Source organism: Electrona antarctica (assembly GCF_951216825.1).
Source record: "Electrona antarctica genome assembly, chromosome: 18".
NCBI lineage: Eukaryota > Metazoa > Chordata > Actinopteri > Myctophiformes > Myctophidae > Electrona > Electrona antarctica.
Window position 1 is genome coordinate 33,027,495 of NC_136799.1, and position 13,888 is coordinate 33,041,382.

A 13,888-nucleotide genomic window follows, 5' to 3' on the forward strand; every position below is an offset into this window, starting at 1 on the left:
GTCAAAAGCACGGTTGCCAGGTTTTGCGAGAAATGAGCACTTTAAACATATACGTTGTCTGAAAATATCCGATCTACAAGTTCACGTTGACGCGTTGTAAGCTTGTAGATCTGGCAGATCTACAAGCTCGCTTTTAATAGCAGATCTGGTCTGCTATTAAAAAAAGGGAAAAATATCGTGTGTGTGTGTGTGTGTGTGTGTGTGTGTGTGTGTGTGTGTGTGTGTGTGTGTGTGTGTGTGTGTGTGTGTGTGTGTGTGTGCTAGAAAATATTTTCAAATATATACGGTACTTGCTTTACATAAAACAAGCCCAAAGTCGCTTATAATAAGCGGACAGAGCAACACTGGTCAAGGGGCCTATCAGATCTGCTATTTGCGGAGTGCCCCCTCCCAGCATGCCCTCTGGTGGTGTGTGATGTTATTTATGTACTTTTTAGAGATTTGTGTTAGTTTTTGTTGTTTACACACCTTGACCGACATGTGACAGGCTAGCCTATCTATAGGCTATGGTAAGTGTTTTTGAAAATGTTTGCCTATAATGACATGCAGTAAATAGGGACACACTAGATTTAAAGAGATTTAAAGTTAGCCCAATGAGAGAATGTTTGAGAAAGAATGATCCGAACGATTTAATGGCTATGGGCAGTAGGCCTAGTCTGGTGCAGTGGTTCTCAAAGTGGGGTCCAGGGTATTTGAGGGGGTTCCAGGGGGTCCCCAGCTAAATTAGTTAATCAATTAACCACTTTCATCGTACAGTATATAATTCAGCTACGGTATTTGAAAATTGCATATCTACAGCTCAATGCAATGCAATGCAATGTATGCAATGTATGCAATGCTATGTGTTGTCAGCTTGTAGATCTGCTATTTTCAAAAAATTAAAAAAAATTGAAACATTTTTTCAAAACAAGGTATAGGAGTTCCTGGCAGTAAATGTCTTCACATGTGGCCCGTACATAGCCAAATACATTAATTTAGGGGTCTTTTTTGACATGGAAAAGTTTGAGAACGATTGTGGATAATGTCATACACATACTGTACTGTACATGATTAGGTTTAATTAGTTTGTGTCTGCATGGTCTAGATCTACGTGTTTCACTTGTGCTGTGGGGGGTGCATTTAGCATGCATATATATACTAATGTTATTCTGAATTTGTTGTAACCAAATTGAGCTGGTGGGCTGAAGCTCTGAAGGTGGCTGCCATCCAAAGATCCTCCAGGGGTCTGAGGTGAAGATGGATGAACGGTTGAGTGAGGAGGTGAAGGCCTGCCCTGCATGTTCCTCTGTTAATTCAATTCAATTCAATTAAAAGGAGATTTATTGGCATGAGAAAACATACGTTTACATTGCCAAAGCAAGTGTAAATATATAATAAAAATCACACCTGTGTGAAGTGAGGTGCGCTCTTATCAGCGTACATCATCATGACGTAAAATAGACACATTGTCTGATGTGACTTTTCTGTTGAAATGTAAATCAGTGTGTCACAGGCACAGCCCCTGGCCTGCAGGGCCTGTGTTGTCTGTGTATATCATACTGTGCTCTGGACCCCTATAAAAGAGTGTGTGCCAGCCATTCTCCCTTTCCAGATGATGGCACCGTTTTGATTGTTTCCCTTTAGTGACTAGGGTTTGTAGACAGGGGCGTAGTGTTACTTTTAGAATATCTCTTTACCAAAAATCACACCTGTGTGAAATGAGGGGCTCTCTTGTCATCGTACATCAATTACGTTAGCAGACATTCATTGCTACATAAGGTGGTACATAAGGTGGTCCCTTATTGGCCAAGCGCTCCCACCAACATGTGATTGGTTAGCCGATTTGCTCGTTTACATATGACGTAAGTTTTCCCTTCAATGTCAATGGCGTTTAATGTTTTGATGTTTAATTTACGTCATATTTAGCGGAATTATCATCTCTTATCATTCATGCACCATCATGCATCATCTCATACTGGCCAATCAGAATGCCTGTTGCCTGAGATTGGTTAGATGATTTGCTCGTTTACATATGACGTAAATTGTCCCTTCAATGTCAATGGCGTTTAATGTTTTGATGTTTAATTTCCGTCATATTTAACGGAATTCTGACGTCATTTCTCCGTTCATTTATCAATGGCAAATATTGAGACGTGTGGGGACAAGATTTAGTGGACCTTTAACCTGAATTCTAAGTGGAACCTGAATTTGAAGGGGCGCGTCTCAAGATTTGCCATTGACAATTTGTCAATGACAAAACTTGAGACGCGCCCCTTAAAAATAGCTGATCTACGAGCTCACAACATGTCGCAGCACGATGTGTTGTGAGTTTGTAGACGTGCAGACCATTTACCATATGAGATTATGAGCATACTATTACATTTACTGGGTAAAAGAAAAGAAAATCTATTAAATATGGAGGTGCAATGGATCGCAATGCATTGTTTGGCCACAAGGTGGTAATCTTGAGCTTTCTTAAAAATCTGAAACATGATCTAGTCATCTAGTAGTCACCGGTCCTAGTGTTGTTTATAGCTGGTTAAATTGTAATTATAACATCATACTTGATGTAATCGTGACAAAATACAAAGTTCTGGTAGTAGGAGTTGTGTGTGTTGTGTAGAAAATCTAAATGGCTAAAATCTGTCATAGTGTCAGTGAGAAACAGGTGACAGGACTTGACAGACACAGCATGATCTGATCTTCCAATAGTTATTGCTGGGTTGCAGTAGTCAGTGATGAGGATGTCTGCACATTGATGAAATAGGATTCAGCCCTCCTGTAGTTGCCTGGGTAGCTAGCCACCTGCAGATGGTCTAGTACAGGGGTTCTCAACCTTTTTGGCCGGGGACCCCCGAAAATGCTTTGGCAACGTCTCGGGACCCCCGCCCCGCCCCCTCCTGACCCCCAATATAAATTGACTGCTACAATAACCTTAATAATAGAGACAATACACCATAAATAAATTCTGAAACCATAATCATTAGGGAAGGTGTATGCATGTACTATGTCACGTGTACTATATGTAAACTCTTCATTTCCACTTTACAGCCATTCAGCTTGTAGATCGGCTATTTTTTGCTAGGACAGAAATATGCAATGTGGCACTCTGGAGTGAGTGTGGAAATATTTGGCCCTTTCCATCATCAAGTTGCCCACCCCTGGTCTAGTACACTGGTTCTCAACCTTTTCAGGCTGCGACACCCCCAAATAATCATATTTTACTGGGGACCCCTGGAAAGCACTTGGAATTGTAGGAGTTGAGGCATTTAGTTTGACTCGGTTCCACAGATAAATATTGTGAAAATGGCCGTTCTACAAGCTCACAATGCCTTGCGTTGCGTGGTGGTGAGTCCCACTGACCAAACAGTGGGACAAATGAGGGAATTAAGGGTTGAGGTATTCCCTGAAAAAGACAACATTACATTACAAAGCCTGAGCAAGATGGTACTGGAAAGCAGTGGTTCTCAAAGTGGCGTCCTTGAGGGGGTTCCAGGACGTCCCCAGATGAATTATTGATAAGCAGGAACTAAATGGACGCTTAACTCTGAGTTACAGACCTCAGACTGAGCTATGGGGTCTGTGGCCTAATGCATAGCAAACCGGGGGTCCTTGAAATGAAAAACATTGAGAACCACGTGCTGTAATGCTGTATACTGTATGTTGCCATTCAAAACAGTCTTGCTTGAGTTTACTTTAACCATGGTGAACTGAATTAATTATGTATGACCCTACTTAGGACATGAAACCACAAAGGTAGAATTACCTGCTGGACAACACAGGGGTATTTTATTTCACGGTTCCTGACTTACAGATAGTTTTAACAGGTTATAATGGGAAGACCGAAGAACTAACAAGAGCCATGGGTACATTTTTACAGCAGGAGGTAGACCTATATTTTAAAAATAATGTTTTGAGTAAATCAGTAGCAACGTCTATTCTGTCCTTGGAGTCGCTCTCCTTAAGAAATGACGATTGTCCATCTCCGTCAGATATCCCAGACTGGGAAGATGAAGATACAGACTTGGAAGCTGATGGTGGTGAGTAAAGTATACGCTGCAGTTAAAGTTCTTGCAAACTCAGTTTCCCTGGTGGTGATGTGATCAGAATTAATGTACTGCATCTACCACTATATGATCTACATCGCTGGTTGACTATGCCATAGTCACTATGGTGATGCATATAAACAATATGCATACCTCTGCTACCACTCTCTCCAGGCTATAGACAGTCTACCATGGACCCTTACGTTTGATTTGAAATCCCAAATCCACTACACATCATTGTTATCTGTATGACTGCGTCTGTCTGTCTGCATTATCCCATCGTACATGGCTTCAATGGCACACTTTTTACTAAGAAAGTCATCAATGGGCAATTCGCTGCATATGGCTAGCATCCCTTTCAGTGTACTTTTATGGGTTTAGCCTGGGTTTAAGTTATATTGTGATTACTTGTATTTCTTTTACCAAAATCAAATCAAGGATGGCTTTTGGTTTTTATGCTCTGTGGTCCTGGAATAAGTTCCAGAAAGACTGGAACACATTTTTGAATAGTTCAAATTTACAAGCTCACAACGTGTCGATGTAGATCGGCTAGTTCAAAATAGCAAAAGAAAAGGCAAAGATTTAGCATGGCGAAAATAGGGCCCAATGTCTGCAGCACATTGGATAGTTGTCTGACATAATTGTCATTCTTATTCGCTACCAGAGGTGGAGAATAGTAACAACAAGGACATGTCTACGGCTGATGTATACCTGCGGGCGTGTGAGCTGGTGGGAGTGGTTCCTGTCTCTTATTTTATACGGAACCTAGGCAACTCTACCATGAACCTCAACCACCATGGACTGGGACCGCTCGGCTGCAAGGCACTGGCTATTGCTTTGGTGGTAAGTCTGGACTGAGTAGCTGGTTAAAAGATACAGACTTTTTAAGATCATTACTAATTGTTTTGTTGTTATCTAGACCGACATGCACATCAACAAGTTGGAACTGGTAGGCAACCACCTCCTAGGTGAGGGAGCCAAATATCTTGTAGAGATGTTGAAGGCCAACCTCACCATTCAGAGTCTGGTAAGTGTTAACAGCAGTTCTCCTCACCTTCCACTAGAGGGCATAAGTGTTTTGCAGGTCATTGTTGGACATTTCATTTTAACTTTATAGCATACAATGTAGAAATACTCTGTTACAAGTTAAAGTCCTGTATTCAAAAATGTACGTAAGTAAATCAAATTTAAATATAAAATTATTATAGGCCTACATAATTTTTCTTCAAAAGTTCAAAATCTTTTGAAAATAGCCATTGTACAAACTCACAATTTGACGCAATGTGATGTAATCAGCTATTTTTGAGGGGTGCTATCCCCTCCTATGCCCAGCTTTTTCCGGGTTTGTGTAAACACAAAAGTAAAGACGCAAATTGTGATTGGCCCGAATGAGATGATGTAAAATCACACAGGTGTGATTTTTTTAATAGACAAATTGCTTTGGTTAATGTTATGTTTTTGTTTTGTAGCTAAAGTTTTCAAATAATTGTAGGGGAGTAAAAAGTATGGCAGTGGAGTATTAGTATAGTGAATCGAAAAATGGACATACACATTGTAAAAGTACCTCAAAATTGTACTTAAGTATGTACAATACTTGAGTAAAGCTACTTTACCACTGATGTTTCCTTTCCTACAGGATTTGTCCAACAACCATCTACAGACTGGAGGCGCTGAGTGTATTGGGCGGATGTTGCTGGAAAACATTTCCATCAAATCTGTCAAACTTTCAGGTAGAGCATTATATCTTGTTATATTTTATACTTACAGTATATATTTTGCACATTTTAGACCTATAGTAATGTCTTGTTCTGTTTGTTTTTTTAATAGGAAATGGATTTACTGAGGATGACGCTAAATTCTTTGCGGATACCTTGGCAGTAAGTAGTTAGTGATTAACAGTATATCATTTGATGTTTAACATCATGATGGCTGACAGGGTTCTTCTGTAATATTTCCCCCTTTAGAGCAATTACAGAGTGAAAGAACTGGACTTGAGTCATAACAAATTCTGTGGCGGTGGAGGGGAGCATTTAGGACAGATGCTGGGTAAGGTGAACTTCACTGAAGCAGAAAAGTTAAAATGTTGCTGTGCTCAACGCGTACAGTGCGAGTCACCAGGATGCTTGTATTCACTTTGCCGGTTTTCAAATATGGCAAAGAAAGACAAAATTATAGAGCTGTTGTACAGATGTCGCAGCCTGTGGCCATCGTCTTGTACTCGGTGTGCACATGCTGTGTGAACCTGCAAAGTATTTAGCTTCACTGATCACAAAGTATTTTCTAATTCAGGGGTTCTCAACCCGTGGGTCGCGACCCCTCGGGGGGTCGCCAAATTATTTTAGGGGGTCCGCAAATTATTAAAACATTTTATTTTCACGATTTTTCAAAAATAGCAGACCTACAAGCTCGTAGCGCTATGAGCTTGTAGATCTGCTATTTTTCAATAGCTAAATTATAACAATGCTTAAGACACCAAAAGGGGTTCCCGCCCAAAATGGTTTAAGGTTATTGTAGCAGTCAATTTATATTGGGGGTCGGGAGGGGGCGGGGCGGGGGTCCCGAGACATTGCCAAAGCATTTCCGGGGGTCCCCGGACAAAAACGTTGAGAACCCTTGTTCTAATTGAGCAGCTATAAAGTAGGCCTATTCCAAGATTCAGGAGTCACCGTAATGGAAAGAAATTCTGGGTTTCATTTGTATCTTTCTGCTTCATTTTCCTTCCATTTCTAACAGCAAACAACGAAGGCCTGGAGGTTCTGGATCTAAGTTGGAATCATCTTAGAATGAAAGGAGCTGTGGCTTTTTGTGCTGGTCTCAAGGTATGGATGTATAAGCAGTAAGCACCAACAGTCCTCTTCTTGGACCTAATGTGCAACATACTGTAGCACATGCTTAACCATTTAAGCCCAGTGTAAAAACTGACATGAAAAAGTTTTAGCACCACTGATGTAGCATCATAGGTTTTTCAGAAAACTGTAATTGTGGATTTTGAATACATTTTGTATAATCAGCCTCAGGTCTTAATCACTTCAAACATCTTTGTAACTTCAAACTCCATTTTAACCATGATAGATTCATTGAAAACACCCGTCCTTGGTTCTAGTGACTGATATTGTCCTTTAATGCATACTTTTTTTTTAATGTTTACGTTTATTTGAAAGTGAAATATCCCTTTAAACGAGTCCATCCGCTCCATCTAGGCGAATGTCACATTGAAACACCTGAACTTGTCTTGGAATGGTTTCGGGAACGAGGGGGCTCTGTCTCTGGGGGAGGCCCTGAAGTTCAACAACACTCTGGTGCACCTGGACCTCAGCAACAACCGCATCACCAACGAGGGCGTGGGCATGCTGTGTCGAGGTCTGGAGTGTAATGACACACTCAGAGTCCTACTGGTGAGTGAGTGGAATACTTTCTCTTTCTGCCAGGTGCTTGAAAAGCACCCTGGCCTACATTCACTACTACCTCTAGTAGCGACCGTAGTGGACACTTTTTCATGATTGGCTGCCTCATCTCTAGGCTGCCTCTAAGCCAATGGGAGACTTAACCCATATACCTGGCAGTTATGACTCCTCATTCTTGTTTTACGGTGTGGATCTGCAAGAGGCTCTCCATCTATGTTCGTGTGTGTGTGCGTGTGCGTGTGTGTGTGCGCGTGTGTGATCAATAAAAACCTAGTGTGTGCTAGTCATCAATCAACGTTAGACATCAAAACCGTGATAACAAAAGGTGATAAACTGGTTGTAGTATCTGCATGTTCAGTTTCATACATAGTCGGCAATCTAAAATAAATAAATCCATTGAAGTTGTTTGCTCTTGAAATGAGCAATTTAGGAGGAGGAATGGGGATCATGGATTTGTTGAGAAATGGAAACATTTTTGACTATTACCTGTACATCTTCAAACATAACATCAGACTATATGTTCAACCTCTAGCAGCAACTAGCAGTGATGTTTATATCGGCTGATAAATTTATATAATTTGATGAGATTTAAAAATAAATCACACCTGTGTGAAGTGAGGGGCGCTCTTATCATCGTACATTATCATGCACCATCTCATACTGGCCAATCAGAATGCCTGTTGCCACAAATGTACGTCATATTTGGCAGACATTTGACCTAATTTCTCCGTTCATTGTCGATGGCAAATATGAGACGTGTGGGGACAAGATGACAAGCTGTATACAAGAGGGGCTAGCGGCCCTCAAAAATCACACTTGTGTGAAGTGAGCGGTGCGTTTTATCATGATGATGATCATGTATGATGATGAAGTCATCATACATCGCTTTTTAGGCCCACAGTGGCCATAAAAGTTTATATGTTCCGTAAAACGTCCATAGACTTGCCTGCCACATGACGTCATCGGAGGACACACACAAAGCCATGCGTTAAAGCTTTTGGATATTAGAGGTTTAAAACCTTCTTTGAATCAGTAAGTGTGCAATCATTTCACAAGGTCCTTCATAATCCTTATCGAGGAGCCTCTGTAGCCTCCACCAAAGTGATTCCAGTGATTCAGGTAGTGGAAGAGCTGGTAAAGCTGATTTCTCTTTGCGAATCCCGGCGCCTTGGGAATCTTCCCATGGTAGGCAGAGTAGAAGGAGCTGTCGAAACCACCGAACATCCCTGCGATGGCCAGCTCGTACTCTGAATGGCCATAGAACGAAGCCGGGTCAAAGGTGACGGGGCCCTCGGAGTACTCTGCCACGTTGCCTCCCCACAGGTCTCCGTGAAGCAGGGCGGGAATCACCTCCATGTTCGCAAACATCTGAGGAATCTTGCACTGCAGCAGAGTCCATAACTCCCGGGCCTCTCTGTCCCCATAGGACGTCTCCACCAGGTTCAGCTGATGCTGCAGTCTCTGTGTGGAGTAGAATGTCAGCCAGTCGTCCTGCCACTCGTTTTCCTGTGGTATGGAACCACAGCATGTAGGTACATGGAAGCCAAATTCTTCCACGGCGACCACGTCAGACTGCTCAGCCCCCTTTCCTACCGTCTGTTGCTCTTTATTTCGTTTGTCCAGCTGTCTCTTGTTGTGAAGATGTAGACTTGCCATCTGCTCACCAAGCGCCTTTGAATACTTCTTGGTGAGGCCTTTCATGTCCACGTGTTCCATCACAAACACAGATCCTCCCACGTCGAGCTCGATCACCTTCACAGGCCTTGGTACCTTTATGGTTTGTGTGTTTATGATGGCATGCAGGCTGGCCGTTTCCCCATCAAACATCAGTTTGGCCTGACTCTTGTGGTTTATCTTCACAAACACTGTCCCATTGTCGGTCTTATAACTGTGTCCCTCGCTGATACATCCACTTCCAGAATATCCTGTGGACTTCAGCATGGAGGTCCCCAACTCCTTCTTGAGCTTAGTTTCCATGGTTCAGAAGACAGTACTGTATGTGATACTGGCACGATGGCGTTGGGAACGCACGTGGCATAGGTCATACGGAAGCCGTTGTGTACCGGTAGTCATAGTACTTAGAGGCCGGCCTATGGTGTCATTTATGTCAGATTGATGTCATCAGGGATCTCTATATACGTATGAGCAGTCAGTGACACACATACAAACACTATCTTCTCCCCCTAGGACTCATCTTAAAAAAAACATGGCATCTCCCAAATATACATGCCCCTAAATAGAAACAGCAACAGCTCCTGTCCCCTCTCTTTGAATGTTTAAAAGATATTAAAGCCTGGATGGCCCTACATTTTTTAAATATTAATGAAAGTAAAACTGAAGTAATAATGTTTGGACCAAGTGTCATTAGTAACTGTTCCCCCCTAGACCTGGGCCCACTTCACTCCAATTTAGGAGTTGAAATGGATAATGCTTTTAAACTTGATACTAGATTCTTGTCCTAACACAAACATTAAATGCCATTGACAATGAATGGAGCGCCATAAGAGCGCCCCTCACTTCACATGGGTGTGATTTTTTCCACCACTGATACTGTACATTAATTAGACATTAAAGCTTCCATGTTGTTTGTCCTGTGTTTGTTTCAGCTGGCGTACAACTCCATAACAGTAGAGGGAGCACTGACCCTGGTCAATGTAGTGAAGAACACACCGAAATCTGCCCTGGAGGAGATCAACATAAGTGTAAGTTGATTGCTGTGACCCCTGCCTCATGCGCCCTGGTCATCATCGTGTTCACTCTGCTCTCGGGTGAAGTGATGTTTTCAGTCACCACAGCTCAAACGGAGCCCGGGGGTGAAATCAGCCCTCAACTGCTTCTGACATACATCCTAGGGCAAGCCCAACCCAGTAGTCACTTTGAGTGGCACCACACGAAGCCACGGGTGAACGCATGTACTTTATGTCGGACATTACTAAACCTACCCATAACCCTAACCTCCTGGATTTGAACCCAGGAGGTATGGCCATTGAAAGTCTCTTGACTAACGAGTCATGCTGGCTGCTGGAATGGTTTTCAAGACTCTCTTGAAAACCTTTGAACCTTTGAAAAACTTTTCTTTGTCCTCTGATAAAAGCCTGTCTCCATCTGGTACTGAGGACCAAGTCACAGCACATTATTAGAGATTCTACATATTATTTTTTAATATTAGGACATATTTGCAGAACGGATGATCAAAATGTTTTCAGCACTCACATGAAGCTGCTGAAATGTATCATTTTCAGTCGTAATGATAAACAAAAGTCCATTTGAACACAGTCTCTACAACAGACTGTGGTTGAGAACCACTCAACCATGCAGATATCAATTTGTACCCTAAATTGATGTGTACAGTATTTGGTCATGGTCCTCCATCTGAAAAGATTGACTCTAGTAGATTATATGACAACGTCATAATCACACCTGTGTGAAGTGAGTGGTGCAACTCCGTGTGGGGGTCCCCGGGGGGGCGAGCCGCCCAGCGTCCAAAATGGTTGAGAAATGACAGAGTTACTGTGTGGGGGTCCCCAGGGGGTCCCTCTACTGTACTGTACTGTCACTGTACTGTACTGTCACATCCGAAATCATCATATATACAGTTAATATAAAGTTAATGTGTGTGTGTGTGGTGTTTCTCTGTACAGAACGTGCTGGTGAATGAGAACTTTGTGAAGCTTTTGGAGCTCACGTGTGAGGAGCACCCCAGCCTGGAAGTGCAGTACGGCGGTGTTGGAGGTTTCATCGCTAAGAAAGCACCCAAACGTCCCGACCCAATGAAAGTCATCCAGGTCTGCTGGTTCGCACCATTGACATGTGTTGCCTTTGCAACTGGAAACTAGAAATGCACTCTGCCGAGATGCCAACTTGCACCTTACACACAAGTAGGCCATGTATGGCCTACTTGTTCGCAAGCAGAGCGCGCCATTAGGTGTGCTCACCATTGGCATTGACCTTATACCAACCTTGAAACATACCTTAGTTACGTCACCAAGAATGGTGGTCCCTTATTGGCTGTTGATGGTGACGTAATGCTGGTCCCTGATTGGCCGGTGGAGTACACCAACATACATAAATACCCAGCCGATTGCAGTATTTGCGCTCTCTGCTTGTGCAAGTAATAAAAGCTGCCAGGCTCTCCAAACAGGTAGTGGTAGTACATCCATAGAATATTATTGGTAAATGTTTTTGAAAAAAATGGAACCGTGTTTTGTATGTATAAAGGAAACTATTAACCACTTATGACAACTATAAATGACATGAAAGTAAGCAAAATGCTCTCCCTCTCTTTTCAAGGATTATCTGGACAAACGCAAGCTCCGCCTGTGGGATTTCTTTCGAAATATTGACAAAGATGGTACCATGCAAGTCCCGGTCGCTGACTTCAGAAAGGCTGTGGAGGTTTCTACATTCTGTTTATTTATTGGACTGTCCAGACCGACTCTTTACACACCGGTGGCTTAGTATGACAAGTGACAACTATAATGACGTGAAAACCTGCATGAATTGAATTCATTTCCATTAATAACCATACAAGATAAGTCACTGTTTTATCAAATAGCTCATTGTTTGCCTCCTCTCTCTTGTAATTTGTAACCATAATAGCAATCCTCAATCCCATTGGATCGCTTCCAGATTGAGCGCTTGATACAGAGACTGGACCGTGATGGGACAGGAATGGTGGATTACAGGTGAGTTTGTAGAGCTATAGAGAAGTGGTTCTCAAACGTTTTTTGGCTCAGGGCACCCGCCCTGTTAATAGCTTTTTCCTCCACGGCACCCCTGAAATATAGCACCTCACATCTGTGTCATATTACAGTACATAATAGGAAGAAAACTTGAGGCAATATCTGTTTTCCGTTATAGGGCAGATTGAAATGAACTTTATACTTGAAGTAACCACTTATGAACCCCAGCATCCCTATTCTGGGGAGAATACTCACCAAAAACACAGATCTACAAGCTCACAATGCTAGATCACTGCCTACAATGCAACCAGCTGTATTGTATGTGATAGTAAACACCCAGCTTGAACCTTGAGTGGTCTCATGTTTCTGTGCAGGGGTCTGGCGGACACTAGGAAACAGATGATGAGGGACCACCGCCGGCAGCTGCGGAAAGCCGAGTCACGTGAGAAGAAGGAGAAGCAGAAGAGCGACCGCATCCTCAAGACCTTCCAGAGCGCCGTGGAGGCGGTCACGCCACGCGGCTCCCTGGTCATGTCTCCGGGAGGCGCCAAGGAGGACTCCGACGGTCCGCAGCATTTCTCTGCCACCCCGCTCAGCTCGTGGCACCACATCGGCATGACCAACAGCAGCCGCTACTCCGTCACCAACCTCAGCGCGGGACACCATCGACCACCCAGCTCCCGCTCCTACATGCTGGACGACTCTGACGCAGAGCTGGATCCCGGCAAGCTGAGTCGCACCGCTAACCACCTGACCAGGTCCAGGCCTGCGCTCAACAAAACCAAAGGCAAGAAGAAGAAAAAGAAAGGCAAGAAACATGCAGATAAAAGCTCACAGAATCCAACGGAAACCTGAAGGCGAACGATTAAGCAAAACCAAACAAGATTGCGTTATGATTCTTTTTCATTGATTTTTTTATTCAGAAGTTGAACTACTTAAATATACTAATATTTAATAAAGTTTACAGAGACAAGCCATGATTCAGTGTGATTATTTTTAATTAGTGACCACTGACTGTGTGTATCCCTCCTCTATGACTCATCCCTCTGAAGAATCAACCCCTCCTATCCTGGTCTTGGCTAAGGTTGCAGTATCTGATACATTAGCCTCCCTGTGTGTTTCCTCATCCTCACTCACCCCCCCTCCTCTCCCTGGGTCTGTGGTGGGGGCAGCAACCTCCCCTCTCTAAAAGCCAGCACTCCCCAGGGGGACAGTTCTTTGTGCTCTGATAAAAGCCTGTCTCCATCTGGTACTGAGGACCAAGTCACAGCACATTATTAAAGATTCTACATATTATTTTTTAATATTAGGACATATTTGCAGTACGGATGATCAAAATGTTTTCAGCACTCACACAAAGCTGCTGAAATGTATCATTTTCAGTCGTAATGTTAAACAAAAGTCCATTTGAACACAGTCTCTACAACAGACTGTGGTTGAGAACCACTCAACCATGCAGATATCAATTTGTACCCTAAATTGATGTGTACAGTATTTGGTCATGGTCCTCCATCTGAAAAGATTGTGTGCTAGGGATTGTGTGCTAAAATTATTCAAAAAGTGTAATAGTAAAAAAGAATTAGCAGATCTACAAGCTCAAAGCGCAGGGCATCATGACACGTTGTGAACTTATAGATCAGCTATCTTTTTCATAGCTGAAGCATAAAATAGGGTATTAAATATTTGTTGTTGGGCCCCCTGGTCTGGAACCCCCTCAAGGATCCCTGGAGGGTCCCCGGACCCCACTTTGAGAACTGAACGAGTTCGGTGGATGAGG

General features: G+C 42.9%; 2 protein-coding genes across 5 annotated transcripts; one reads left to right on the forward strand and one right to left on the reverse strand.

Annotated features, from left to right (window-relative positions):
* The first annotated feature begins 385 nt into the window (after positions 1-385).
* Positions 386-13,030, forward strand: lrrc74a (leucine rich repeat containing 74A). Of its 4 annotated transcripts, XM_079528566.1 has the most exons (15): positions 386-509; positions 1,174-1,230; positions 3,972-4,019; positions 4,690-4,868; positions 4,945-5,052; positions 5,662-5,755; positions 5,853-5,902; positions 5,990-6,071; positions 6,759-6,844; positions 7,226-7,420; positions 10,036-10,131; positions 11,071-11,214; positions 11,720-11,824; positions 12,029-12,114; positions 12,486-13,030. In XM_079528566.1, the coding sequence occupies exons 4-15, from the start codon at positions 4,716-4,718 to the stop codon at positions 12,964-12,966; spliced, it is 1,680 nt and encodes a 559-aa protein (XP_079384692.1). In that variant the 5' UTR covers positions 386-509; positions 1,174-1,230; positions 3,972-4,019; positions 4,690-4,715; the 3' UTR covers positions 12,967-13,030. The 4 variants fall into 4 exon arrangements, with proteins under 4 accessions (XP_079384692.1, XP_079384694.1, XP_079384693.1 ...); XM_079528567.1 differs by lacking the exon at positions 1,174-1,230 and having other exon boundaries at positions 431-509; XM_079528568.1 differs by lacking the exons at positions 1,174-1,230; positions 3,972-4,019 and having other exon boundaries at positions 422-509.
* LOC306942574 (ketosamine-3-kinase-like) lies at positions 8,474-9,406 on the reverse strand (the record flags this gene model as incomplete). Its single annotated transcript, XM_079528569.1, has 1 exon — positions 8,474-9,406. The coding sequence occupies one exon, from the start codon at positions 9,404-9,406 to the stop codon at positions 8,474-8,476; it is 933 nt and encodes a 310-aa protein (XP_079384695.1).
* Positions 13,031-13,888: the final 858 nt, after the last annotated feature.

What these genes read in the sequence shown, in the direction of transcription:
- lrrc74a (XM_079528565.1), top strand. An exon ending in ACCTCACCATTCAGAGTCTG is followed by an intron (nt 5,053 to 5,661) that starts GTAAGTGTTAAC and finishes CCTTTCCTACAG; the next exon opens with GATTTGTCCAACAACCATCT. An exon ending in ACAGGAATGGTGGATTACAG is followed by an intron (nt 12,115 to 12,485) that starts GTGAGTTTGTAG and finishes GTTTCTGTGCAG; the next exon opens with GGGTCTGGCGGACACTAGGA.